The sequence below is a fragment of the Cuculus canorus genome, chromosome 11, assembly GCF_017976375.1.
Source record: "Cuculus canorus isolate bCucCan1 chromosome 11, bCucCan1.pri, whole genome shotgun sequence".
NCBI lineage: Eukaryota > Metazoa > Chordata > Aves > Cuculiformes > Cuculidae > Cuculus > Cuculus canorus.
Genome location: NC_071411.1, coordinates 846,259 through 873,263, shown reverse-complemented (window position 1 = coordinate 873,263; position 27,005 = coordinate 846,259). Strand labels below are relative to the sequence as shown.

General features: G+C 44.9%; 3 protein-coding genes across 21 annotated transcripts in view; 1 reads left to right on the top strand and 2 right to left on the bottom strand.

The window, feature by feature from the left end:
- The window catches only part of RNF123 (ring finger protein 123), a 47,500-nt gene extending 46,029 nt beyond the window's left edge, over positions 1-1,471 (bottom strand). The window contains exon 1 of the mRNA XM_054076284.1: positions 1,336-1,471. The gene's annotated coding sequence lies outside the window, so the exon portion shown is untranslated. The remainder of the gene's footprint in view (positions 1-1,335) is intronic.
- A 261-nt stretch (positions 1,472-1,732) lies between these two features.
- On the top strand, positions 1,733-14,733 carry ATRIP (ATR interacting protein). 11 transcript variants are annotated; one of them, XM_054076292.1, is made up of 14 exons: positions 1,733-2,113; positions 2,698-2,778; positions 3,731-3,813; positions 5,245-5,415; positions 6,065-6,180; positions 6,476-6,621; positions 7,809-7,904; positions 8,520-8,649; positions 9,147-9,878; positions 10,497-10,639; positions 11,307-11,398; positions 12,256-12,339; positions 12,619-12,868; positions 13,698-14,732. In XM_054076292.1, exons 1-14 carry the CDS (start codon positions 1,882-1,884, stop codon positions 13,757-13,759), a joined length of 2,418 nt encoding a protein of 805 aa, XP_053932267.1. In that variant the 5' UTR covers positions 1,733-1,881; the 3' UTR covers positions 13,760-14,732. The 11 variants fall into 11 exon arrangements, 7 of the variants coding, with proteins under 7 accessions (XP_053932267.1, XP_053932266.1, XP_053932270.1 ...); XM_054076291.1 differs by having other exon boundaries at positions 1,882-2,113; positions 3,734-3,813; XR_008451621.1 differs by lacking the exon at positions 13,698-14,732 and having other exon boundaries at positions 1,882-2,113; positions 12,260-12,339; positions 12,619-12,757.
- SHISA5 (shisa family member 5) overlaps positions 3,642-27,005 on the bottom strand; it is a 35,080-nt gene continuing 11,716 nt past the window's right edge. For 4 of the 9 annotated variants that reach the window (XM_054076309.1, XM_054076308.1, XM_054076306.1 and 1 more), the window contains 3 exons: positions 22,943-23,058; positions 21,709-21,927; positions 14,758-20,373 (listed from right to left, as the gene is read on the bottom strand). In XM_054076309.1, coding sequence (XP_053932284.1) covers positions 20,294-20,373; positions 21,709-21,927; positions 22,943-23,058 — 415 coding nt within the window. In that variant the 3' untranslated portion in view covers positions 14,758-20,293. Of the gene's footprint in view, positions 3,781-14,757; positions 20,374-21,708; positions 21,928-22,942; positions 23,059-25,030; positions 26,875-27,005 lie in introns of those variants that run through there. The other 5 variants (XM_054076310.1, XM_054076311.1, XM_054076314.1 and 2 more) reach the window with 3 other exon arrangements.

Sequence of the window (27,005 nt, the reverse complement as noted above, 5' to 3'; positions counted from 1 at the left end):
AGAACCTCGGGACTTTTCCTATTAAAACTTTTAGTTCACAGAGTACAAAGTCTCCAGAACAGAAATTACAAATTCACATCAAGGCGTCACACATTACGTTTCAGCATATAGCATGAAACACCAAACCGTGTAAGTGTCTGACGGCGCAGAAGGACTGAGGAGGAGTTCCTGTCATACACGCACTGATAAATTCAGATTTATGTTCCCTGCCATGGCTATCAAATACTTCAAAATACCTAAATTCCTGATATTCACACACACCACATTTTATTGATTGCTGTGCTAATCATTTTGGCGTGATCTCTGTGCTCAAACGGCACCATACCAGATAAATGCTCCCCCTGACCAACTCCTGTGAAGAACCCAGTTTACGGGAATCGTCACGACTGAAATCAATGAACAGAAACCGTATTTTCAAGAGATGTGTTCTCAAATTTAAAACCTCAGATTATCTGCCATCTCCAACATATAAGCACAGGTAACGAGCAGTTCCACGTGCAGAGAGGCTAATATAAATACCATGCTACCTCAAAAGGGCGATCTTGCGACCTCCTTTCCGAACCTGGCCATAGATTCGAGTGCCCTCTCTTCCCATTGCCCTTAGCACATTTACACCCCAGGGGCACGTTCCAGCAGACTATTCATCAAAAGAAAGCTCAGGTTTCCTCAGGTGGGATTATTTTAAGTTCCTCAGCTGACCCAGCAAACCAGTGTGACCCATTGCGTGGCCACACAGCAGCTCCAGCCATCGTTACAGGCAGAACGGGAGCGCAGCTGAAAATGGGGGAGTGCAGGATTAGCCATTCTGTTGGCAGCTCGTTCCCAGTGCAGATTACGCCGATTATGAAACTGTACTTCTCACAGCGCTGCACAACCTTCTGGCAGGATGAACCCGTGGGGCCCTTTCAAGGAAAGAAGAGATCACACAGCACGAACAGATCTCTCTCCGCGTGCTCTGAAAAAGCACCAGATCCGAGATGTGTTGGAAAACTCCACGAGCTGTCATTTACAGGCGATGGGGTTTTTTTTTCGCTTTGTTTTGTTGGCTTTTGTTAGACTTTTTCCTCCCCGGGATAAACCCGTATTAGATTTCTGCCATCCCTTTAGTTCTGGATCGACCCATGTCGAGTAGACGTGATGTGCATTATCAGAGTCTCAGTGATAAAAAAAGCGTGCACTAAGTTATGCTTTTTGATTTAAACCAGCTATTTCAAAGGTGACAGTTCTCTTGATCAGGGTGGAGCAAAGAAGGTACGTAACAAACGATTATGAGACCTCCCTGACTGCACGTTTGCCAAATCCAAGCGTAAAACGGTATCTATTGTAATAAAATACCTCGGCAACTTTGCAGGTGACACTAAGCCGGGAGGAAGTGTGGATCTACTCGAAGGTAGGGAGGCTCTGCAGAGGGATCTGAACAGGCGGGACCGCCGGGCTGAGGTTCAGCGAGGCCGAGGGCCGGGTCCTGCCCTGGGGCCGCACCCGCCCCGCGCAGCTCCGGGCCCGGGGAAGAGCGGCCGGAGAGCCGCCCGGCAGAGAAGGCCCCGGGGGCGCTGGCCGCCAGCAGCCGGGCATGAGCCAGCAGCGGCCCCGGGGGCCAAGGAGGCCAAGGGCATCGCGGCCGGTGCCAACCGCCGTGCGGCCAGCGGGCCCGGGGAGGCGGCGCTGGGGAGGCCGCACCTCGACTCCCGGGCTCGGTTCCGGGCCCCTCGCTCGCCGCTTTCGACCGAGGCCCGGGCGCCGCCGGCCCGGCCCGGCCCGCCCTCGCGCCTCAGGGCCTCGGGTCCGGCCCGGGCACGGCACCCCCGCCCCGGCCAGTCAATCCTCGGGCGGCTCCGCCCCGGCCGCTCCCATTGCCCGTGGGCGGGCGCGGGACTCGCCATGGCGGCGGCGCCCGGGCCGAGGAAGCGCAGCGGCGCGGCCGTGCTCGCGGGGGGCCGGGCCGGGGCCGCCCCGGAGAACGGCTTCCCGCCGCACAAGCGCCCCAAGAGCGGCGGGCACGGCCCCGGGGACCCCTTCGGCGACGGCGAGGAGTTCACGGCGGACGAGCTGGAGGAGATCGAGATCCTGGCCTCGCAGGCGCTGGGCCGGGAGGGCGGCGGGGAGCGGGGAGGTGTGTGACCGGGGGGGAGACGGGAGAGACGGGGGGGACCGGAGTTACCGACGGGGGGGAGACGGGAGAGACCGGGGGGGGGGGGCCACACTGGTGTTTACTGTTCGTAGATTGTTGACGTCGGTGGGGGGTCTCGGACCAGCGGAGAGGGAGCTCTGATTAAGGCTTGCTCCTCTCATTCTCTTATAGTCCCTTCTGGTGTGATAACATCTCCGGTACCACTCGGCCCATCTCCTTTACTTTGGTCAGTGGCGCCCGATGGTATGGGACACAGGGGATTGCTTCCTGCCAGTGCAATCCCCACCAACGTGTAGGAATCCCAAAAATCCAGGGTCGTAGATCAGGATGTTTCCGTCACAAAAACTCATAGTCTAAATCACCCAAGTGCAACATATGTAGATTTCTATTCACAAGTCTTATTAATACTTTTGTTTTGAGGATCACCTGTGAGTCTTTGTTCTGAAATCTGTGGTGTAAATCTGATAAGGGAGGCGGTGGCCAGGTGCCAGTTTAGTCATCCTGACAGGCAAACGAGTGGCAGAGACAGAATGGCTCATTCTCCCCTACACATCCTTGCTGCACAGGTCAGGGCTGGGAGGACGGAGGGAAGAGTTCAGTGTGCTTCGGAGAACCGGGGCGAGCCGCCGAGGGGCTGTTGAACAGAGGTCGGTGTAACCGGCAGTGCAGAGGGAACTGGAGGGAGAATTCAGTGTGGCAGGGAGGCTGGGGAAACCGCAGCGGGAGGTCAGTGCGCCCAGGTGGGCCGTACCAGGGTTGGGGTAAGGGGGTAACAGACTTCCCTCTCCCCCTGTGTGCCGGCACGGCCTGTGTGGGTCAAAGGCTGTGCCAGTTTTGCTGCCCCTGAGGTCCTGCACCCGTCTGTGCTGTTAACCAGCCTGGGGAGAGGGTAGTTCTCCATTTAGGAATTGTTCTGGCCATCCCCGCTGGCCAGGGAGCTCCTAAGGATCAAAGAAATGACATGGAGGCGTCAAACCAACAGTGTTAGGGGCCCAGAGCACAGCTCTTGTCCTGGCATGGTGTGTTCAACCTGCCAAATCAACCAAGCGGGTTCTGTATCCAACCTGCTAAATGCACCAGCTAGGTTTCACAAACTTCCAGTGTGCTTTAAGTATCATTTTTAGCACCAAGCTCACAGACCATCAACCTGTATAACATGTCTTGTGTTAGCAGTCGGTTGTCAGCTTTACATTGGAAGAGCATGTAGGGTACAGGGGTTTGTTCCTAATGAAGCACGGAGGGCTGTGTGGTTCAGCCATGCTAACATCTGTAATCCCTCCAGGTCAGGCAGTTGTTACACCCTTATCTGTGCAGGGTCTGTAAACTAAAGTTACCTGGGACGCAGTGCTTGTGCTTACTGTGGGTCATCTCGCTGTTTGAGGTACAAGCGTTTAAGGGGAGGGGTTCTTCTCTGTTTTAAGCTTGGACAAGCTCTAAAAATTTGACCGCAGAGGTGAGTTGTGTGCAGTGTACCTGCTCGCAGCGATGATAGAAATATTGAGATATTCAGACGTATTTCATGGCATCGGAGTCTTGATGTTATCAGTGATGCATATGCATCACGGGTGCTTCAGAACAGCTCTCGGCTCCTTTCCGCAGCAGGAAGCGGCGCAGCAGATAGTCTGCGGGATGCGTTCCAGTTTGAAGTCCTGCAAACACAGCATGAAGAAATCAAACAGAAGGTTAGTGATGTCCTCCCCTTCCCTGTAATGTCTAGTTTTTCAGTAGAGTTAATTGAAAGGTGGAATGAGTTCCATTCCAAGCATTTCATTCCAATCAAGTTTATTAGCAATCTTTGAAATCCATGGATCTATTAAAAGCGGCATAGTAGAAAGAAGCTCTAGTAGTGTTAAGAGCAATCTTATTTCCTGGTCATTCCAGATTAGCAAATGCTAGTTTGTCAGTTTTCCTTGTTTCCTAACAAGTCCCTTCTCTATCCTGTTAGCAAGAGTGAGTTTGTGCAACATAAACGTTTGAGAAAGTAAAGTCACTCTTAAGTTGTGTTGTGTTACTTTACCTTCTAATGATCCTTTATGGAAAGAAATAGGTGTGGAAAAGTGAGGAGGTGGGAATGCCGGTACTAGGGCTGCCTGTTCTTTGCAGACAACTTGGGAAGGATGAGAGCCAAGCAGGTTTATGGTGATGTGTAACCAGAATAGTCCTTTGACCTCTGGTGAAATTTCTTGTTGGTCCTTTGTAATCCAGAAATATGATCCCTGTATTCAGTGTTCTGTAGTGTGTTTTCAGATGCTGGGGGGGAGTTGGATACCTGTTAGTGTGGAAGAGATCTACAGCATAACAATGTGTTCTCAGGATGGGTCGTGGCTGTATGAGAGGCAGTAAACAAGGAATAACTCATGCACAACCCTGGCGCCTCTGTAGACCTTGGTCTCCCCATTGTTGTGCTTCCACCTGGATGGAAGGGACCTGCTCCATTTTCCTTCCTCTTGTCACCATTACCTCTGCTCTCTGAATCCTTCCCAGCTCTGTTATATCTTTCTATCTTGGGGAAGCTCCTGCCTGTGCACCATGTTCGACTTCAGGGTAGAAGATAATTTTAAATAGTGATACAGAGGTATCTGCTTTTTCCTCCACGCTGTTCTGAATAACCTGTTCTGTCCTGTCTCAGCAGCCTCGTCCCAGTGGTGGTGGCTGTTCAGAATGCTAGAGACAAGAAGATGCTGTGTGGGGGCGTAGCTTGCCATAGGGCAGCGTGCCTGTTGGCTGGTGATTCTGATGAGTTGTTTTAATTAAATGATCATTGTTATCATCCAAACAATGGATGAATTATTGATGTTTGTGACCAGAATACTTTTCAAAGAATGAACATGATCACAGGGCAGGGGAAGGAGGAGAATGGTCTCTGGCAGATACCGGGGCGGTATGTGAAAATGTGCCTTTGCTGCCGTTTTACAGATCTGTTAGAGGAAGCAGTAGCTGACCCTGATGTAATCAGAAAAAGATTAGAAGCAATGTTACAGAATTTTTGAACTGAGTTACAGGAGCATTTTTCTCCCTAGATTGTACAGATCTACCTGATTTTCAATGACATAATGGTGTAAATACATAGTGTTGGTTATGTACATCCATTAATGGAATTCATCTGTTTGCAGCTGAAGGAAATGCAAGATGAAATTCTTATTAAAAATGGAGAGATTAAAATTCTGCGTGATTCAATGCAGCAGATGGAGCAAGTGATGGAGGAGCAGAAGAGATCATATATGCTGTTAGAACGGCAGAAAGCTCAGACCTTAAGTGAAAAAGAAAAAGAGTTCTCCAAAAAGGTTTGTAACTACATCCGTTACCTGTTCCATGCAGAAGCCAATTTTATGGCTTAATGATGTCACAAACCATTTAGCCTGTGGGAGAACATGTGTGAAATTTCCAAACGATGTGTGCTTTTATTCTCTTACTTCTAATAAAGCATTTGTAAGAACTCGCTCAGTTTTATTCTGCCAAAAGAAAAGAGTAAAATTCAAAGCATTGAGGTTTCTGTTCACTTGTTGCTATTTCTTTTTAAGCAGTGTCCAGAAATGAACATTGGAATGTATTTTAAAGTGGGCAAATGGGACCAAAGGTGCTTTACGATCCTGAGCAGCTTGCTGCTCCTGTTGCAGTCCCCTTCCCAAAACTCTCTAGGGCAGGGGCTGCCTTTGCGCTGCTGACTGTGCTGTTTGCAGCCTCCCTGTGCTCGTGTTCTGCGGGACACTTGCTCTGTCGTGAGGAGCCCTGAGCTTCTGGCCAGAACTTGTGGCATGTGCTTCTAAGGTAGTGTTAACGGAACTGGTGTGCATGAAAACTGGGACCTCAGGCAGAGGTCACAGTCAGTAGGTGGTCACCTGGAAGTCCTGCGGCAATTCCAGTGGCTCTGCAGTTGTAAAACCGCTAAGTCCTCTGGTAACAGCAAAACTGTCTTTTTAATTCCTCTTTCAGTTACTGTCCTTGCGGTCCGAGTTGCAGTTCAAAGATGCGGAAATGAATGAATTAAGAACGCGACTTCAGAACTGTGAAAGAAATAAACATGCTCCTCAGACAGTTTTAACGCCCAGGTATGAGGTTTGAAAAAGGAATCTGAGTTACAATGTGTGTGCTTAAATGATCGAGGAGGTTTTCTTTGTAGAACTCTGAGCTCTGTTTTCTTGAAAAAATAGAACCAAAGAAAGTCTGCTGGCCTCTGTGGAATTGGCTCAACAGGAGCCTTCTTTATCTCTGTGACAGAAATGCATTTTATGGTGATGTTCCTTTAGAACATAACTATCATAAAAGCTTTCAAATAGATCCTTGCTTAATAAAACAAAGACAAAAGAAACCTTGATTAATCTAAGTGTTTGATTCTTATTTTAGCCCTAAAAAGAACTTTGCAATACAAGGGAAATCAGAAGAGTGTTCTCCACAGCCTGGAAGAAGAGCCTTTCCTACAAAGGAATCCTTCAGTGCTGAAATGTCCACTAGACCATCGTCTTCTTCAGTAACTACTTTGATCAAAGAAGGTAAAGCCATCTCCAACTGGCAGCATTTTTAGAGTACAAGCGTACGAGCATTCTGCCTTGAATAAGGATTTTTGTATGATGTGACTAAACAGTGTCAGCAGGTTCACTGCAGAGAAAAACAAGTGTGTGTTTCATCTTTTGCTTAAATTTCTTGCTATTTTATAGTGATTGGTGTTAAACAGCCAGGACTGACATTTACATCAAGGTCACGTTAATTTACGCTATGGTAATGCCCGTTTGCCAGATGCCAAGGTGTCAATGATGAAGTGGCTGTTGGCGGAATGAAAAACTATAATTTATTATGTGATGAACATAATAATATCCAAATTGTTCTCTACCTTTCTTGTGGAAGGAAGAAGAACAGGAAATCATTTGACCATTTATTGAATCAGTCTGTGGTCAGCCAATGTGGTTTTTATGTTCTAGTGGCTTTGGCTTTAAAGTTGACCTTTTGGGGATCTTATTATAAATGGTACATATTTAGCCACATTGAAAGAAACAACTGAAACAGTTTAATCATTTCCTCTTTCATACGCAGAGCAGTAATCCTCACATAATTGTATCTTAAAATTCATTGAGTTGGGCTTAGGGAAAGAATACATGCATGGATTTAAAGATTACTGTAACACAAAACAGAAACGGTGGGGTTTTTATAGCAGCCGACTGCCATGTTTCCATGGCGAGAACCTGGAAGAAGTTTAGATATCATCAACTAATCCTTACATGAAGTCATGAAAATTCTGAGCTGTTCCTGTCAGTTACAGCATTCGGTCTGAAACTGTCTGGGCAGTAGGAATGCCATCAAAAGCTAAAATCCAGGAGCCTTTAAGCATTGCTATTTCTCCAGCCTCTGTCAGTGTTGGTAACCACACTCGATATGACTGTTGGCTTGTCAACACACTTGGTAGTTTGCCTGCTGAACCCTGCAAGGCTCTTGGCTTCCATTTGGTCAGGAACTGTGGTGTGTGTCGCTGATGGGAGGATTGTGACACGCTCCATGTTTTTTGGAATTGTACGATGAGTTTTACCTGACGCAGTCACATAAATCTGCCAGGGTGGGAATTCAGCATTAGGTATTGGGGTTGTTTCTAAAAGAAAAGTAGAGAGCAATAGCATTGAGAAACCTGTGGAACGTACATGAGCGATGCAGTTCTGTATTAGAATCACAATTACACTGTTTGGTCTAGACACTAAGGTCGCCCATCCTGAAGTGTCGTCTGTGAAGCACGAAGCAATGGGAAAACATGGTTCCTACAACTCTGCACATAAACGAAACACCCAAGGTAACTGAATTCTGTCCGTGCGGTGACAGTGAGTGTTTCCGTGGAGCAGCACAATGCCGTTGCCAAGCAGTGTCCTGCTGGGCAGCCTGCTTGAACAGTGCTGCTGCGCAGAACAGCACTGGTTGCGCTTGGCTTTGAATATTGTGATTTTTGCAGTAAAACATTTCAGATTCTATTCATTGTCTTGTATCCTAACAACATTCTTTGTTGTTCTGTTTAAGAAAATAGTTTGCCTGTGTTTTTGCTTTATGGAATGTTAAGGATCTTGCTAGAAGTCTGGCTCTCCCAGTATCAACATGTTTTAGGTTTTTTATTCTAAACATGTAAAACCAGGAAAATTGTACTTTAGTGTAAATGAAGATAAAACCCAATAGACCCACATTTGCAACAGCCAACACCAGGATGACTTAAAAACTCAGTTCAGAATAGAATGGCATCACATAATTTAAAGTCTGGACTGGAACATGGAGGGCAAGTCATCAGGATGGTTGGGATGTGTGATCACTTGGCTCAAGAGACTTTGCTAGTATCAGATTGTAATTCAAAAATCACTAAATATAATTTGGTTAATGTTTAAATCATGTTTTAAATTCATTTTTTTCTGTACCCTTCCAGGTTCTCTCTTGCTGAATGCCTTGATGAAGCAGCCCATTGTCCCGGGGTTGTCACTAGGACTCTGCCACCTTCTCAGCAGTAACACCGAGCCTCTCCTGGGAGCTGTCCTGCAGCCAAACTATTTTGATATGTAAGATCTATTGTAAATTTTCTTAAACTGTCTCTGATGCGTTCTTAGAGCAGTGGCATTCTCCACGCTAAGGAATGCTTGCTTACATAGGATGGCTCATTCTGGCTGTTCAATGCTGTTTTGCTCGGGCCATTTAATACAAAACTTGGAACGTCATTCTGCATCTTTGATCATTAATTAAAAGCTTTAAACTGTGAAGCCAGTGTTTGAAATGCAGTTTCAGATAATGGCTTATAGTGAGCTGTTGAAGTTACTCAGCTGTAAGCTCTGACTACTTTTGTAAGACCTAGGAAAGCTTTGAAATTGCTCCCCCATATAGGAATCAAGGAGTAGGGCTTTCTGGTTTTCCCCAATCTATATTTTATTTTGGAAACAGACATCTCTTCGTACTCTAGGCTTTCCGTTATTTGATTCAGAATATGGATAAATCACATTTCCACCATGTTCTCTGCCTTTTCTTTTGAAGTATTTCCCTTCTTTTAATTTTCTTTGGACAGGAAGTCCACGCAACTGCCCAGCAGCAGGACAACTCGAGAAGAAATTGCTCCTCATGTATCCCTGCGAGAAGCTCAGAAACTTGCAATAACAGGCTTGAACTTGATTGCAATGGACGAAGGATTATCTGAAGGAAGCCCAGCAGAAAGCCAGAGAGAGTTCTTGCCCTTCGCACGCTGCAAGATCCGAGGTGCTGTGCATCTCTTGCCCTTGGTTGAACACCACATCGACGTGTACTGTCAAGCGGTACAGTCGGTGGACAAGTCCATAAATAGTTCTTGTGGAAACCATTCAGCTGTTTCTTCCAGAACCAACACAAATGTGGTGTCGAATAAGGAGGACTTGAAGCTGTCTCTTGAAGAAACTACAGTTCTGTCACTGGGTATTCTTTATTATTTGGCATTTTATAGCTGTGATGTTGTCCACACGTTACTGTCTACTGGAGTGGAAAAAAGTTCTGCTGCTGGAGATGAACAGGTTTCCAAGACAGACAAGAATATGCTGTGTGATGATCAGTGCGATACTAAAGAAGATACCAGGACGCAAGGAGGGCTGCCTGTCGCTCCGAAGGATGCTCCCAGTAACGATCGAGCTCAGCATTCTTTGTTTAAGAAGCTGCTGCAGGTTGTAGGTTTTTCTGCTGCCAGAGGCTCCCAGACCTGTAGCGTATTGAACCAAAGCCTCAAGGCTCTGGTGAAACTAGCTGAAAATTCAACACTGGAGTTGCTAATAAAGTAAGTTGGTAACAGCTTTGGGATTATTTGAGGCTCTGTTGTTTAGCAGTTTCCGTTCTCTGGAACTTGTTTGTGCAGGTGGCAGTAGGAGTGTTGACACGTGGGAGAATATCCCATTGCTCAGATCGCTGCTGAGAAGCAGTTGAGAATCTTTCTGTTGCCTGTGCTGCTACTGAGTATGATAATTGCCCCCAATCAGTAATGAGATGTTACAGTGTTTAAACAAAGCAGATGTTGTTGCCTCATTGCATCGCTGTCACTTGGAAGTGAGACAATTTCTTGAGGCCATATGCAGTTGCTCACAGTGTCTAATGTTCACATTGGGGGGTTTTGTGGAGCGAAAGCACAGATTCTTATCCTGGTGGGTAAACAGGCTCCCTTCAAAGTGAGATGTTTCACCTGCTCATGTTTGAATAGACATGATAGGATGAATTGCAGACTGACTGCAAGCATAATAGTACATCTTTCAGCATACTTTTTATTTATAACCCATAAGTTGAGATCGGGTATGTTCTGAATGGCTAAAAAGGCGTAAATTACAATGCTGTGTACAAGAAATAGTGTATTTTCAACTTGTCAGCGCATTTCCCATTTCTAAGTGCGAGTTGTCTCTTCAAGTTTTCAGCACTTCCTGAGCAGTCAGACACTGCTCCGGTGCCTGTGTCCCGAGACCCCTCTGCCTGCTGCCCTTCTGACCGTGAGGCTGCTCTCCGTTCTTGCTCAGCACCACATGCTGGTCGCTCAGCTTTGTTCTCGTTCAGGTAAGAGACTGCATAACACGGAATGGTTATTGGCTGAATGTCAGTTAGCAAGACTAACAGTAACACAAACAGGCCTTGCTCCGAGATGTTAAATCCCCAAAAAAGCTGTGTTACCTGAAAACTTGTTTTCTGGTGCAGTGTTTCAGGTATTGTTTGAGGATTATTTTGTCTGTGGTGTCTGTCTACATGCAGCACTCTTGGTATCCATGTGGATTTTTACAACTGCTTTCCAGATTAATCGAATCATAGAAGGGTTTGCATTGGAAGCGACCTTAAAGCTCATCCAATTCCAATCCCCCTGCCAGGGACACCTTCCCTTGGAACAGGCTGCTCAGAGCCTTATCCATCTTTTGAAGACTTTAGAAGTGTAAATTATCAGCACTCATGACACTGAGATTAGGGATTCCAGTGCTCTGTGTGACAAATAGTCTATGTCCAGTTCCTTAGGAATGGAGAAGGACAGCGTTGCCACAAATGCCCCTATAAAGTTTAGGGACAGGTCAGTTTCTTCAGCACTGCTTAAGGTGTCTGAAATGAAGCAAAAAGTTCAGCCTGAGGCCCAGGATAGCACATTACATACTTTCTGAAATGCCTTTGTGTGTGACAGTTAATTTTTGTCCTAAACAACTGACCAGGTGGCAGAAGACCAAAGCTTTCTCTGTTTCAGACACCTGCCTCCTCCTAGCACTGTACATGTACATCACATCGAGGCCAGATAAATCGGCATCTGAAATGCTTTGGCTGCAGCTGGAGCAAGAGGTAACCCCAGCTGTTTGTTCACATGCTTTTTCCTGCCGCTTCCAGTTGGGGGAGCGGGAGGAGCAGAGCCAAGCCCAAACTGTCTGACAGCAAGTTCTTCCCTCAGCTGAAAGAGAGCACTGCAAGGAAGGGCTTGCGATGATTTTGGAGCAGCTGCTTGAAAGTGAATCGGTGACTGGTCTTAAAGATGACATCAGTCTTGCTTGAAGAGCAGGAAGGGTCCTAGGATGTCTGTAAATGTTTGACACTAGGCTTTAGATCAAAAGATGAATAAAAGAAGCGAACTCCACAATTCGCTTGATTGTATTGGTAACTTCTGAGCTGAATCGTATGAGTTTTTACATGTAATTGGCAAGGCAGTCTGTAGCAGCGTAGGGTCATATCCGTGGTATTTGGTCTGGCTTGCTGCACTAGAGTAGTAATCAGATCTATAAAGAACAGATTTTCATTTAATTGCTATTGTTTGTACTGACAGAGGTGACTCGTTCAAGGCTCTACCACTTGCTCCACTTCTGCTGTCATTTGAAAGAATTCTGAACCATTTCACTATCGCCCTACCTACACTTGTGATATTAAGTGTAAATGTATTATTTGTAGGCAGTGACTTATGGCCACTGCCGCTCGCTAGCCTTTCCCATCAGACAGCTGAAAAGGTTTCTGTGCCAGGCAAATTCCACATATGGGAAAACTGTTAACAGTTTTTGGGGGTAAAAATGATCAACTCAAGAAAAAAACCAGTAATGTGTGGAACGAGTAATGAAATATCAATTCTAACCTCCTTTATTTGCAGCTGGATTGTCTGATAGTTCTGCCGAGCCCTAGTTCCCCTGATAACGCAGTCTGTGTCTTTGCCATAGACAGTTCGACTCCTGACAAGGTGCACATGGCGTTCTGGTCCTGCAGCTTTGTTACCTGGCACGGACTGCCAGTGTAGCCTCGAGGTATGTCACTGCAGCATCTGAGCTTAATCTGCTGAGAAATTAAAGGTACCCCTAACAATGCCAAAATAGCTTTTTGCGCCTTTTTTTAGCTGTAAGGAAACAGAAGTGTTCTGTACTTCCAAGGATTTCACTTTCTAGGAAGCTGGCTGTTGCTTGCTAGAAAATATTCTGAAATCAGGAAGTCTGAGGAGATTAATCAGGAAAGTTCAGAATGAAATAAGTTTTCCACCGCTGTAATTTTACTTAGTGCATTGAGGTGCCTTTTTTCTCCTCCTGCAGGTGGTTAAGGCACTGATTATAATGTTACACAGACAGTGGATGAAGATCAGAAGATCTGAGAACAGTGTGTGTGCACACAAGGAACAAGTCATTCAGTTCTTACGGGATGCAGTTCTCCTCTTGCACAGCCTGTCTCAGAAAGATAAACTGTTTCACGAACACCGTTTGGAGGTTCTCCATCAGTACGAGCAAGCCATGCCGAGCATAAGGGCCATTCTCAGGAAGACTCAAAAGCTGAATGCTTGTGAAGGTAAAACCACTCAGATGATGTTGGTTTTTTTCCATGCTGTGGAAATAGGAATTTATCTCATTTAACAAGTACCACATACCAAAAGCCATGGATGGTTGTTGCTGACCCCTCTGAAGGTGGCAGTCCATACTACACTTTCTCAGGCTTCATTAGACTGATTCACTCCTGTACTTTTCTTCTTTAATAGTTCTACCTTGTTCTTCTCCCCCTAAAAACATCTCTACTACCTGATCAGACAAGATCTCCACCTCTCTGCAGCAGAACAATGTGCACTATCTATGACCACATTTAAAAGCTCCCTCATTATTCAAAGTCTCCAGCTAGCATTAAGCCTGCTTTCTGCAGTTGTTTTCCCTGTTGCCTTCTTAACATCTTTTTACGTCCTCTTTTCCCCCAGCCTTCCTCCATTTCCCCAAAAGCTCCTCCAGCCTGTGTCTGTCAGGCCTTGCCCTGTGCTTTCAGCATCCTGTTCCTAGAGAGCACAGATCTCAAGGAATTGCCTCTTCTCCTTGTCCCTTGATGCTGTTAGTCAGAACCAGCTGGAAAAGAACAAAGTGCTTTTTAGTGTTTTTCCATTAATAGCTAAATTTAACTGACTCTCCGACATCATCCTCTCCTTCAGTGCCTAAAAAGAAAGGATTTCAAGAAGAGGGGGAGAAGCTTGTATGACAAAACTCATCTCTAAAGGCCTGTTTGCACTGAACCTTGACAAAGGCTGTTTGCCGTAGCCTTCCACAGTCATGTTTCACAATGCAAAGACACCAGCTATAACTCTACTTTATCAATTAGAAAAGTGACCCTCTGAAATAAGATTTTTTTCTTGTTGCAGAGATGATTTTGGATGAATTGTATCCTCCCGAGGCAGAAGAGCAAGAAATAGACTCCAGCTAGCTAATGTCCAGCAAAGATCTCTGTCCTTCCTCCTCTCAATCATAAGAATTACTGTCAGTGTAAATCTGAGATCTAAATGGTCTAATATTAATCGATAGTGTAAAGGTTGCACTCGGATGCAGCATAACTAATTCACATTCCTTTGTGGTGGTTTAGGTGCTAAGTGTGGCTGAAAGCAAAGATATTTTGATGTAAGAATGATCCTGCAAGGTACTGTTTTGCTGTGCAAAACCATTCGGTGGCTTGTGACTGGTTCAGTTCATGAATTTCATCCTCTGTGAAACTGCTGTGAATGAAATGTGAAAATGTCACTATTTACTGTGACTGCAGCTGAGTTGGATGCTGAATGTGCTGAGGTGTTTGGGATCACTGCGTTGATAGGAAAATCTTTTGTATTTGTGTCTTTTGCAGCTGTAACACTTTTCTTGGTTGACTTCCAAATTTTTCATGTTCTACTAGTAAAGAGTTTCCTGTGACTTTAAAAGCCTTTCTAGAAATAACTTGCAGTTGGTGGTTCGGTTCTGAGCAAGAAATTCACGTCCTGTAATGATCACAGTTCACTCGTTTTTCTCTGTCATGAATCTGCTGGAAGTGAACCTGGGCAGCCTGATCCAGTGGGATGTCCCTGCCCATGGCAGGGGATGGGAGCTGGATGATGTTTAAGGTCCCTTCCAACCCAAACTATTCTATGAATCTATGAACTCCCGAGATGCCAAACCAAAAATGCTACAGCTTCTTGTTTAAAAAATGACCTTACACAAATAAGGTGGTGATGTGGGAGAGAGCTTTGTGTCTTACCCGGGCAGAGCACAGTAATGGCCTGTGCACAGAGCGACTGGTGTTCCGGGTGCAGTACCCAGATAGGTGTTGCACTGAAGATGAGTGTCTCGTTACTGGGATGCAGCACTGATGAGGAGGAAGAACTGTTGCTGTACAATTATGAGCTGCCACGCTCGCTGCAGGTGTCAGCTCGGCCTTGGACCTGAGAAAGGGAAGCGCGAGTGCTGCTGAAGTGGGCCTACAGGTTTGTATACTTAAATAATTTGGAAAGCTTTTCCAACTGCTGACAGATACTCAATCCAGAACGTGCCTGGCTCCAGGGAGCACGAGGGGACAGTACTGCAGTGGGAAGGAAGCCCTTAGAAAATTGGGAAACATCCAGTTCTCTGGTCATGACCCAAAGAGGCTGTGTCCTGCCCTCGTGTGCTGGGGCAAAGAGCCCTGCTCTGGTCCTAGGCAAGCTCTTGACTTGGCTTTCACTTCTGAAGAGAGCTTTCCCAGAAACTGCTCTGTAAGAATAACTAGTGTCACAACCCAGCGTCTCCCTAGGGCCAAAGCTCCTAGATGCAAAGCTTCACATCTTCCTCCCACAACACAGCATAGGGATCGTCCTCCTCTGAGCAGCAGCCAGCAGAGCTCCACCAGGCACGGCCTGATCGTCCTGTGAAGCACAAGCTGCCACCTACTCCTCTCAGGAGTGGGTTTCAAGTCCCCTGTAGCATCTGGACAACTGCCCTGTTCCTGCTGGTTTGCAGCAAGGAAGGAGGCACGGGCACAGCAAAGCCACTCGTGCTTGTGTGGTAGCTCCTCCGAAGCTGCACCAGGCAGAGATGGCGTGATGGAACTGCTTGACTTAGCCACTTGAAAAACAAATAAAAGCAAAAATAAAAACCAGACACAAACCCCTACCGCTGCACTTCCTGGCCCTAAGAACTCAAGAATGTCACTTAAAAGCCCCATCTTTACTCAAACCCAAAATAAGCATGAAGTTAAGTCCTTAAAAATAGCCCTATGAACAGCAGTAAAGCAGCACCCGGCATCAGCCCTGCTGTGAGTGGCAAACGGGGCTGGCCTAAAGATGGCAGGGTCTGTGATATCCCAAAATGCAGGGGCCTGGCACTGTTTTTCCATTGCTTTGTGGTGTTCTTGCCACCTCGTTTCTCCAATCAATTTGTGTTTAGAGAGATAAGATAAGATGCATTTAAACCCCTTCTTTGTAATCAACCAAATGAACTATTGAGTCTGGGCAAAAACTACTTAAGGAATCCCAAGTTGTTGAGGCAATCCATAGTTATATAAATGGGTCTAAAAAATTCCTGGCCTCATCTGAAGGGCGCGTGTATGGCAGCTTGGGAGGAGGGAGAAGCACATTACTGCTGAATTTTCTGTAAACAGAAGTGTTATCTGGAAAAATCTGCCAAGAAATCCCGCAAACCGTTCCTTCTGGCCTCGATCCCCTCCCATCCACCCCCTCTAACAGACACCGCCCTAACTGGTACATCTACGCTCTGATTTCTTCCCACTTTTGACTTCTAAGTACTGTAGCCCAGGCTATTTACAATCAAACCAACCCCAAACCCTGTACCCTCACCAGTAAAAGCAATCCAAACATCATGGTATTATGAAATTAAATCGTAGCTTTTAAAAATAAAGGCATTTTCTGTAACTGAAGAGTCCATGCTCCCAAGGGAAAATGAGGCTGCACTCCTGGGGGAAAAAGCAGACAGAGGGGGACGTACAGAACTGCCACAATTCATTATTGAGTTAATTCATAGGGGCCAGTCTGGTCAGGATGATTACAGGACTGTACTGGCCTTCAGTAATTCTTCCCTTTTTTACACTCTTGGGATTAAAAAGATCCGATCACATCTGCAAGAGCTGAGCATCCCCTGAAAACACCTGAAGCTTTTGTACAGGTTATGGGGCTACTGGTTTACTTCTCCCAGCCTATCAACACCAGAAGGCAGCCTGCTCTCAGCAGACACTTCTGCACACAGAAGCACAGCACAGCAGATTTTTCCAAAGCCAGTGTGTGTTCTCCCAACATGTTATCGATGAGCTGTGCCTCTGCTAAACCAAGAGAGGGAATTTACTCTGGCATCGCACATAGTCACAGGACTGAGTAACAAAGTATTGAGCAACAACAAAACCCACGAGTCATGCTCCATATGTGGTTATCACACTCCTCAGTCCACAGCGGCCTCCCATCCGTTTCCCTGCCTGTGGGGATGGCAACTCGAGCCCCGCCTTTTGCTGAATGCTGAGTGAAGTAGAGCCAGCTTCTTCCTCCCTGGTGAACTGTACTGAGCAGGCAGGGCTAAAGCTGGGCAGGACGAACACAGCGCCTATACTCACTTACCCAGCACTCGGGCAACTTTATGCATCAAGGAGGACAACAGCCTTGCTGACTTGACAGATCTGGTGACACTACTTGAGCAGCCACTGGAGTCATCCTAGCACTGCTAAGCACCTTCCTGTGGTGATCCAGGGACCCAAGGTACACAAATAAACTCTGGTTTATTTCTACTAAAGCTACGTACAGAGAGAAAGTAAACAATGAGGGTCTGTTCCTGCTGCGCCAGGCAGAGCCTCCTCGCCACCCAGCACTGACAGCTGCAGTCAGTTGGGTCTCAAACCTAAGGAAATGATTTTACAACAGCACATCCATTACAGCATTTGCAGGTATGCTCCTAAATAACATTCAAATTGAGGCTAAGAATACTGAATTGATAGAAGATACTTCAAACACTGCATTTATCACAAAGGTGCATAGAGTTTATGCCATTTCTTTTGAATACTTACATTTAAACTACAAACAACATACAAAGCTCGGTTACAGGATGTAATAAAATCAACGATTATTTAGTAAATTCAACAGTTCTACTGTATGCAATCTCACAAAATGTTTCTGAAACAAAGGCACTTACAGAATTAAGCAAAATGAACATACACTCTTTCAGCATTTAAAATGGCAACTACCCTCCCCCATGCGTTGTAGGTACTAGTTCTATGTGAAGGCAAGAATGGGTTGGACCGACAGGTCAGCAGGGCGTGAAAGTTTAGATCAACTCCTCCACCTTTTCCATAACCATTCCATTCTCTTAACTATATGCAAACAAGTCTCAATGGGCTGCATGGCAACAACTGAACAATCTGGTCCTGTTACGTACTGCATTTACCATCGTTAACAGTTAACAATGAGGAAAGGTCTGGTCAGGCACTCCAATTAGAAAGTGAGGGAAGTGGTGGTTTGTCACTGAAGCACTAACACTACCACCAATGCAGTTCCTTGTATATTAGCAATTTGTCTCTTCACTTGTGTTAGCATCAGCACAAATTCACTGAAGGAAAGGTATAAATTAACGCTCTCCCTTGTCCCCTCGTACTGCAGTACACACAATGCTGTACAGACCAAACTGCCCTGAAAAACATCTGCACCAAAACTTCAGACTCGGTGACCTCTGTTGTTGCCACTTTGCTTTCTATCTTTTCCTCGGGGATGATGGCAGATGATTGAGTTGACTCCTCATGGAACTGCAGATTTTCCTTTCATAACCAAAACACAACCCTGCTAACACTGCCACAAACTGTACACTTGATCACATAAGAGGGAGGAAACAGAGACGTGCAGAGTAACCACACCTCATGAAGCCCAGCACCACACCACCATACCCGTGCTCCAAGTGCTGCACGGCAGCTGTGCTCATTGGCTGCATCTCGCTGGCCAGACTCCATACAGGCAGCTGCCTAACGAAGACGCTGCCATAGTGTCCACTCTCCTTCTGCATAAGTAAACACACAGGGGTAGGATCTACAGTGAGGGAATCATCTCTGCAGTTATTCAGTGCCCTCCCACACATACAAATCCCAGATTTCTAGGGAAACACTACGGATGATGAAGGAGACACTGGCCATTTCTGTCATTTCTGTCCTTAAGTGAAATGAAGGCAGCTTACAAGGCAGGAAACAGGAGGATCTGTGGATCAGGGCATGCGTGTGCTCTGAGTGCCTCTTTGCCCCATTTCACACTATTAACTTCAGTGCCTTTAGAGCTGTAACAGAGGGCAGAGGTTGTCATGAATCCCAATGCTAAAAACTTCTCACGAGTTTCTTCTGAAATGTCCTGAAGACTTTCTTGAAAAAAGAACTGGAATAACCTAGAAATAGACTGAGAAATCAGGAAGAAAAACAAGGCTGCCTTTGATGGCAGCAGTTTCCACTCCCCGTGAGGTAAAACACCACCAAGAGCATTTTTCAAACAGTAATGTACCCCTAACATACAATCACAGGACAAATGTCTTTGTGGCCTCTAAGAAAGTTAAATCAGTGTATAAGATACGCCAAAATTCTTTCTCCAATTATGTCACAGTGATACATACAGATTAAATCACTCTACTGTGCAATAACAAACTGTATTTCAGTGTTAGAAAAGGCAGAATTGTAGAATTCCTGATTCGTTTGATCAATACAGGGTGTGCAAAGCCAAAAGCCTTGCAGACACTGGTAAAAGTCATGAAGATTCTCAAGACATTTCATGACTCCAAGCCCTACATCCCTGAAAACATCCTGCCACTTTTCCTTTCACTGACTTCCCATTCTCTACTCAGCATCACAAGAATGCTGAAGACAAGAGGGACGTTTAATCTCTCTGGTGTGCTGCGCTGCGATTTCTTATCCTCCCTGCATACTCTAATTCAAATGCAGACTGAGTCTGTAAGAATCTATCGTTCCTAGGTTCCTGCTCTCTGCAGTTCCCACTACAGACAGTGACAAACCCATAGCATTTCAAAATCCCAAGCTACGCCTGACGTCCCATCTACCCTGTAAAATGAACTCCTCCCCTCTGAAGAGGCAGGACTGCACACTGGCAGGTACTTCTGTGTGGCTATGATTATGGTGACAATTTTCCTTCCAAACTCATCAACAATATCTGACCTCAACAAGCCTATCCAATAATTTTGGATAACAGATACTTGTCCAATAGTTTCTATGGAGAATTCTCAGGTTTTCAGCTTTTGGTCTATTTGTTCTACTAAGTGATGGAGTTTGGTTTGGTAATTGATTTCTAGCTCTAAATTAAAACAGCCTGAGGAGACACCCAATGAAGGCACAGGTTTTAAGCCTTAAAACTGGGAAGGAATACAAGGAAATTATCAGCTCATGCTATTTAGGCACAGAAAAATGCAACGAGTCCACAGACAATTACACATGGTTTGCTACCCGACTGAAAACAAATGTGTTTAAAAAAAAGGAAAATTCCCTTTTCAATGGTAAATGAAACTATTCTGTTGTAGCTTACCTAACAATAGTAGCTTCAAACCAGGAAGAACGTACGTAACATATATCAGGTAGTTCCTTAGAGGTTAAGTTTTTACGTTTTCACACTGTGAAAAGATGGATACTGCTTTGGGTGTTTGATAATGCTTGCATTGGACCATGCCTCTCAAAAGTATTGCACAGCAAACGTTATTGTGGTTCTTATTTCTGAAGTATTCCTTTGTCATGCTTTTCACACTGTAGACAGAACAACATCTCTTTGTATGAGGTATAAATTCACAACTTCTACAAAAAAAAAATACCCATTCCTCTTGAAGCATTAAAAAAAAAAAAAAAAAAAAGATATTGGATTAACTTCCACTTTACTTAGACAAAGGATTGCAGTCTTCCAGAAAAATATACTGCAGCTTCATGGTGTGAACAGCACAAGCGATACTGTAAACAGTTCTGTCTGCAGACATGTAGTAGAAGATCTCTTCAATAGGTGGGCTTCTGAGGGTCCATGTAGGCAGGGTTGTAGGGGGGCTGGCTGATGGGGTAAGGTGCGCCAGACCCAGCTGCAAAAGCAAAGCACAAGAAAAAACAGACCCGTAAACATTCCAAGTTCCACATCCATAACAGCAACTTCTGTTTCAAGCACACAGTTAAGAGGTTTGGCTCATCCACCATCTGAGCTGGACTTCCGAACAGTTTGTGCTAATGCATAAAGCAGAGAGTAAGAGAAGCAAAACCACCAGTTTATTGGCTCCCTCGCATGATAAAGATGAAGGCAAGGCACCTGGGGGTAATCCCATAAAACCTGCAGCTTCTTCATTGTTTCCAACAGAAAGATGAAGTCAACAGCCTGCCGGGTCAGTGGTTTCACATGTGGGGCTGGTTCGCATGCTGTTAATGTACAATTTCTAACCGTTTTGCAAACTCTTCAGACCATAAACATTTTATCTTTGAGTCATCCTGGAAGAGCTACTTTCTAAGGGCACTATCTACTGTTCAGGACTGTACTTTGTTACTTAGAAGGAGTAACACTGTGGTTTGTAGGAGGGTTTGTAGATCCTGGGACAGACAACAGCCTAGTTCTGATCTCTCTGAACAGCCGGGAGCCAACTGTTAGAGAACAGACATTACCAGCAGAAGAGGGAATCAGTAATGGCAATGACAGAGCTGTGTGAAAACAACCTTGTGAAAGAAGGAAAGCAGAAGACAAGTGGTTCTTGTAATTCTCAGAATCATTAAATGGTTTTGGTTGGAAAAGACCTTTAAGATCATCGAGTCCAACCATTGATCCAGCCCTGCTAAGTCCACCACCAGACCGTGTCCTCAAGTACAATGGCTACTCGCTTGACAACCCTTTCAGTAAAGAAATTCCTCCCAATATCCAACCTAAATCTCCCCTGTGCCCCTTGAGGCTATTAATTCTAACTGCTACTCACTGGCACTTGTCTGAAGTTCAACAGAAACTTGTTACTCCATAAACATAGCAAGGAACCACTGGAAAATGTCATCTGTGTACATATTAAACACCTAGCAAATATTAGTTTAGAAAGAGTATGTAGAAACACCCAGCTACTATAAATATGTTAACTGGACTGGAATTTTAATGTGCAATTTCAATTGAATTAGTAAAACATTCTCCTGGATCCACTGGCGCGCCCCCATACCACCAGACTTTGCCAGTACAGCTCCGGCTGCATTTCCTCTCGCAATGCTTAACAGAAATGGTGATGGGAAACTTCAGCAAGGGTGAATCACAGCATCTACTGTCACTCAAGTTTTGCATCGTTTACACTTACATTAATATTGTCATAGAAAAGAATAAATGTAAATGACAAGATTGGCTCCAATGCTACTCTTTGGCTATTTAGGAGATGAAGAAACACTCAGCACCATCTTACCTGCCATGGTTTCATGGTAAGCTGGGGGTCCCGGTGGCTGCATGGGGTAAGGGGGAGGATACTGTACAGGGTAGGGTGCTACCGGCATTCCCGGTTGTGGCTGGATAGCCACAGCCTCATATCCTTGATACGGGGCTACCGGGTAGTTGGGCGGCACTCCCTGAGGTTGGGGATAGGGAGCATGAACCACTGTCGTGGAAGTAGTGGTGGTCACAACAGCTACAAACAAGAAAAAGGGACAAGGTTAGTGCTAGCATTGCTAGAGGTTACTTGAGACAGCCTACAGCAGGAAGGCAAAAAACATTCTCTCTTAATATCCATTTCTCACTTTAAAATTAGGGCAATTTCATTTTCAAAGTTCCACAAAACATTTGGAAGCGTACACTGTAAACCTCAGTGGCAGCCGGAGCCACTGGGACAGCAGCCAACCTATCTCCTTGTTTCTCAAACTCCAAGAGCAAAGAAATTTTCTTACACTCCCCAAAAGCCAGGAAATCGACCCTGCAGCCAAGTTACCTATCATTCTGTATGAGGCTGAAAAAAATGCTCATTTGGAGATGTTATCTGTTCTTAAGGATTAAGGTGATATAGGTCCTCCTTATGGTCCTACCAAGACTGCCTGAATTAGTTTCCTTTTGTGCGTTGTCTACACGTCGCTGTGTCAGTGTGACGCTGTGTCAGTGTGACACTGTGTCAGACAGGTCCACATGTCAGACTGCCTTTCTCCAAGTAGCAGAGAGGCAAATACTCATTAAGTCATTGATTTCTGTGGATCACTGGTTCACATCTCTGATTGGAATCGAGTATTGACACTTTCTAATAAACTGCAATGATTTGTTTTCATGACCTCCTCTCTCTTCAAGCTGCAATTACAGGCTTTGCTCTAGACTGCACCTTCGGGGGCTTTTCAGGTACATTTTAAAAGAAAATTAAAAATTTCATCCTATCCCCTGCTTACCTAAACAAAAAAACCCCCACCCCAAATCCATGCACAAGGGGGTGGGGAAAAGAGAACTTCTAAATGCTTAAGAAGTATCCCAAAACATCCCTCTGCGAGTTCATATTCTGAAGCTGCTTAAATGCTTATTCTTAATATTTAGGTATTACAACTTGTACAGCAGTGAAATAAGGCAAGGTGATTTTCACCTTTTACACGAACACAATTTTCCAGGGAAAAGAATAACACAGTCTTGTTCAAAGATGTGAAAAAGAAAATAAATATACAAGTACTTACGCCGTGGTCTTCGACATGCTTTGTACAAACAGCAACACGAGCAGGTCAGGCACAGAATAAAAGTAATTATAATCACTGCACAGACAGTAATGCCAATCGCAATCAGGGTTCCAAAACTGTAAGAAAGACACAACCAGAAATAGTATTTCACAAAAATTTATTCCTCTTTAACCTCATCTAATATTCTGAGGCGCACACATTACTTCTCCCAGTCTGCTACTCCTTCTCTTTCAAGCACTTGGGTAAGACTCAACCACCAAACACAGCGCTCCGTTAGGTCAGGTCTGCTACGCCAGTGGAAGCTGACCAAGCCCTGTGGAGGATCACACTCCCCTGGACATCAGAAGGGCTCTGGTGACTTTGGTCCCTCTCATGTCAGTGTGACTGTGTGTCCCTTTATGTATTCCAGAGTCTTACAGCAGTAAGGTTTCAGAATCACTAGTTTGATGACTTAATTTCCCAGCATCATTCAACTTCTCTGAATGCATGGGTAGGCACGCTGAAACGAAGCACAACCAAGAGTGTGGGCGACAGCAAGTTCTTGCACATCTGTAAGACCTCTCAGGCCCTATCTCAGGACAGAGAAGCTCTCTCTAGGCTGCAGGTTCTTGGCAGGTGCCTTGGCATTTGTGAAGAGTTGATTTAGAAGCCACGTTTCACATGGTTTGTAAGATCTGAAATTCTGCCAACTTTACTGCAACAGCAAGTATGTCGTGCTGCTTACAGGACACAGAAACACTGCCTGAACCACCAAACCTATGGGAAGGCAAAAGAAGACACCGGCTTCACCTTCTGTGACAAGGACCAAACAGTGAAAGCAGAGGTAAAGCTGCTGGAGACAACTAAGTTCTGTTTACCACACACAGAAGAAAAAGTAGCTCTTACTTTAAACGTCCAGTGCCAATTCTTTAATTCTTTTTCAAGTGTTCAATCACACGGTTTGTTCCCTGTGGTCTGAAATCAACAAAGCTCTTCTTCTTAGAGCCAAAGCCTCCAATATTTCTGTTTCTTAAAAAACGCCCCATGCACCAGTTGGGGGAACAATGGCAGGAAGTCGGTGTTAATGAACAACAAGCTCTAAAATGACAAGTAGAGAGCTGGATTTATGTCCATCCTGTTTTTCTTTCTTCCTAGTTCTTGGCAACAAAACTCTGTTGGTTTTTTTTTTCCTGCTCAGTTTCCTGTTAACAGTTGAAACAAAATGACACATCTCCAGAACCTCCAGCAGTTTTCACTTCACTACCAAACAGCCAGCAAATGTAAAAATTACATTCAGTGATATCTCACTGGTAAATCTACTGGAAAACATGCAGGAAGGTTGCTACTAACAGAGGATGTAGTTCGAGTAAGGCCAGAATGGTGCTCAGCAGAGTTACTGAGCGAAACAGCTAAGCTTCAGGAGACAAGATATTCCAGATCCTGTATAAAGATACTTGCAAAGCATGAACTACAGAAAGCCGATACTCCCTTCTCAAACAAAACTATTGCTTCATTTACTTGCCTCCACTCGATCAATCTGTCCAAAAGGGCTGGGGAAATATTTGAAAAAGTATCTGTTAAATGATAATTTATTTACCAACTGTTAGCATTACACGTAAGTGAACAAGAACAGATGTGAGGGAACGCAGCTTAAAGATTGTTCCTCTGAATGGTTAACCATGAAAAACATTAAAAAATTGAACAAAAATTAAACCAAAACACATCTTATACCCTGCATTCTGCAAACAAACACTGGAGTGCAGGAACCCCTGTGGCCCCAGCACCAGATCCAAACACGTGGCTGGTGTCACAGCCTGAACACGGGTTTCCAGCCTCCCACGTTATATATACCATAGTCCCTAAATATAGCACATGCTGTTACAAACAGCTTGAGCTTATTCACTGCCATTTCTGGCTGCTTTCTCTTCACAGAAAAGCTAACTTTTGCCAATAAATTAACAGAAAACAGAATTGAGACAAAAAAACAAACATAAAAGCAGTTTTCCACTCCTCACCTCTCTCTTTCCCTGCCCCACTCTACTTCTACCCCATTCTCTCACCTTTGAGAGCACCTATATTGTGTGTGACAAGCACACCTCACAGACTCACCTGCCCTGTACAGCTGTGTTAAGGAACATTCATCATTTTAGGCCAAAATACAGTCAGTCCAACCTTTTGGAGTTACTTGCTTAGCACCAGGCTGTAGAAATGAACGATAGATGAAGCCTCTCATAGCAGAACTTGCTTGGCATTCGTGGCTGAACACGCAGTCCTATGCCACAAGCTGTGAATGTTCAGCTCGATATGGTGAACTAAGGTTGAATTTGACTGAGTTATAAGAAGTACCTGACAAAAGTACAAACTAGATAAGGAAGCTGCAACCATCAGCAGAAGCTGCAACCCTCAAGATAGGAAAAGGAACAGCCTCCCTAAAGAAAGGATCCAACGAGAAACGAGATGATCCCAGACTCAAAACCACCATCAGACTATCTGTTGCATCAAGAGTGTGTGAGGGGCAGGAACTCAGGCTGTAAGGGTACAAATGCCCAGGGATTTCTTTGCTTAGGGTTCCTCTCTGCAGTTACCCAGCTCCAGCTGTACTACCAATAAATCAGCCTGAAGCACTTTGTGTCAGAGACTCCATCTTGGGAAACCAAGAGTTGAATTTACAGGGGAACGCATCTGAGTGAGGACGAGTAAGTGTGAGGGGAGGCAAAGGGGCACCTGCCGGTTCTGTGGAGCCACCCACTACGAAGGGCCCTCAGTCCTAGGAGTAAAAGCCTTGGGTGGTGTGAGTCTAACTCCCAAAGTGAAAGCTGAGTGCTCGGAATGTGAAGTTCCCCTAACAACTGTCTTATTATTCAATACATGTGAGTTATGTGACTGGTGCTTGTTTTATCTCTTTTCATACTGAATGAGACACAGTGGACACATTAAAATGTGAGAATCAATCCCAGGATCTAAAAAGTACGATTTCTAGGAATTAATTCTTGAGGCAGTTGCTGCTTGCATCGGAGATCTCAGTCTTAAAACATCATCAAGTGGAAAAAAAGATGTAAAATGCTTTGAGTGTATTTAGGGCCTTCTAAAATATTCAAGTTTCAATTCCAGCAGCATATTTTTAATCCTCCTTAATAGTTTGAATCACTTACATTGATGACATTTTGTAAGCCCTGCTGTAAAGAAAGTTTTTGCCTGTCTATGCTTTTATCACCATGGGACACACTGCAGATTTCGTCTTTAAAAGAGAAAAAAATATCTACATGAACAATGAGCCCGCTTGGTTCTGAAAAGTTAGTTTCAGCAGCCTATTTATTTGGCCAGTTTTAATCTGTTCCAAGAGTGTTCCATGCTACGAGATCAGTAGATTTCGGCTGCTTTTAAAAACAAATGTGCCAACAGTGAGTTATGGCTGTAACACTGGGTGGTCTGGAAGGACCTCTGGTCACTTAGGCCATTACTAGAAGTTTGAAAAAAACCCCTGAGTATAAGCATATCGTTCTTTATCGCTGCAGAAAAGGATAAGGTTCCCAGAAATGGGTCAGGATGGTAAACATCCGGACTTGCCCTACACCTCAGGCACAGGGCATGACCAAACACATACACAAAATAAGACGCTTCCCGAAGTTCAACACTTCAGCCACAGGCACACAATACCACACACTGCCTGCAGAGCTCAGCAGGAAAATAATGGACAAATTTCTTTTAAAGAAAAAGCAATATGACTTCCCAAGAGCCTTGCTGAGGGATTGGGTTTTATAATTTTATAAATAACAGACTTCCACAGTTTAATCTTTTAGCATGAAGATTCAAACCATAAGAACCACTTTGTAAGAGACTCAGAAAACCACTTACTGTAACACAAAAAGCAAATTTCTGTGATGTTTACTCTCCCAGGAAAATACTATCACGATGTTAACACTCACTAGACCTAGCAGCCTGTTGGAGCACTGCTGGGTTTTGGCCCACAGCAGCTTCAGCCCATGCAGACACACAAAATATCCCCCACAGTTCAGCCTCACAGTCCAGGTGCAACCACACTAATTGCGGGTGCCAGCCACAGCCCGCTCCAATCATCTTACCC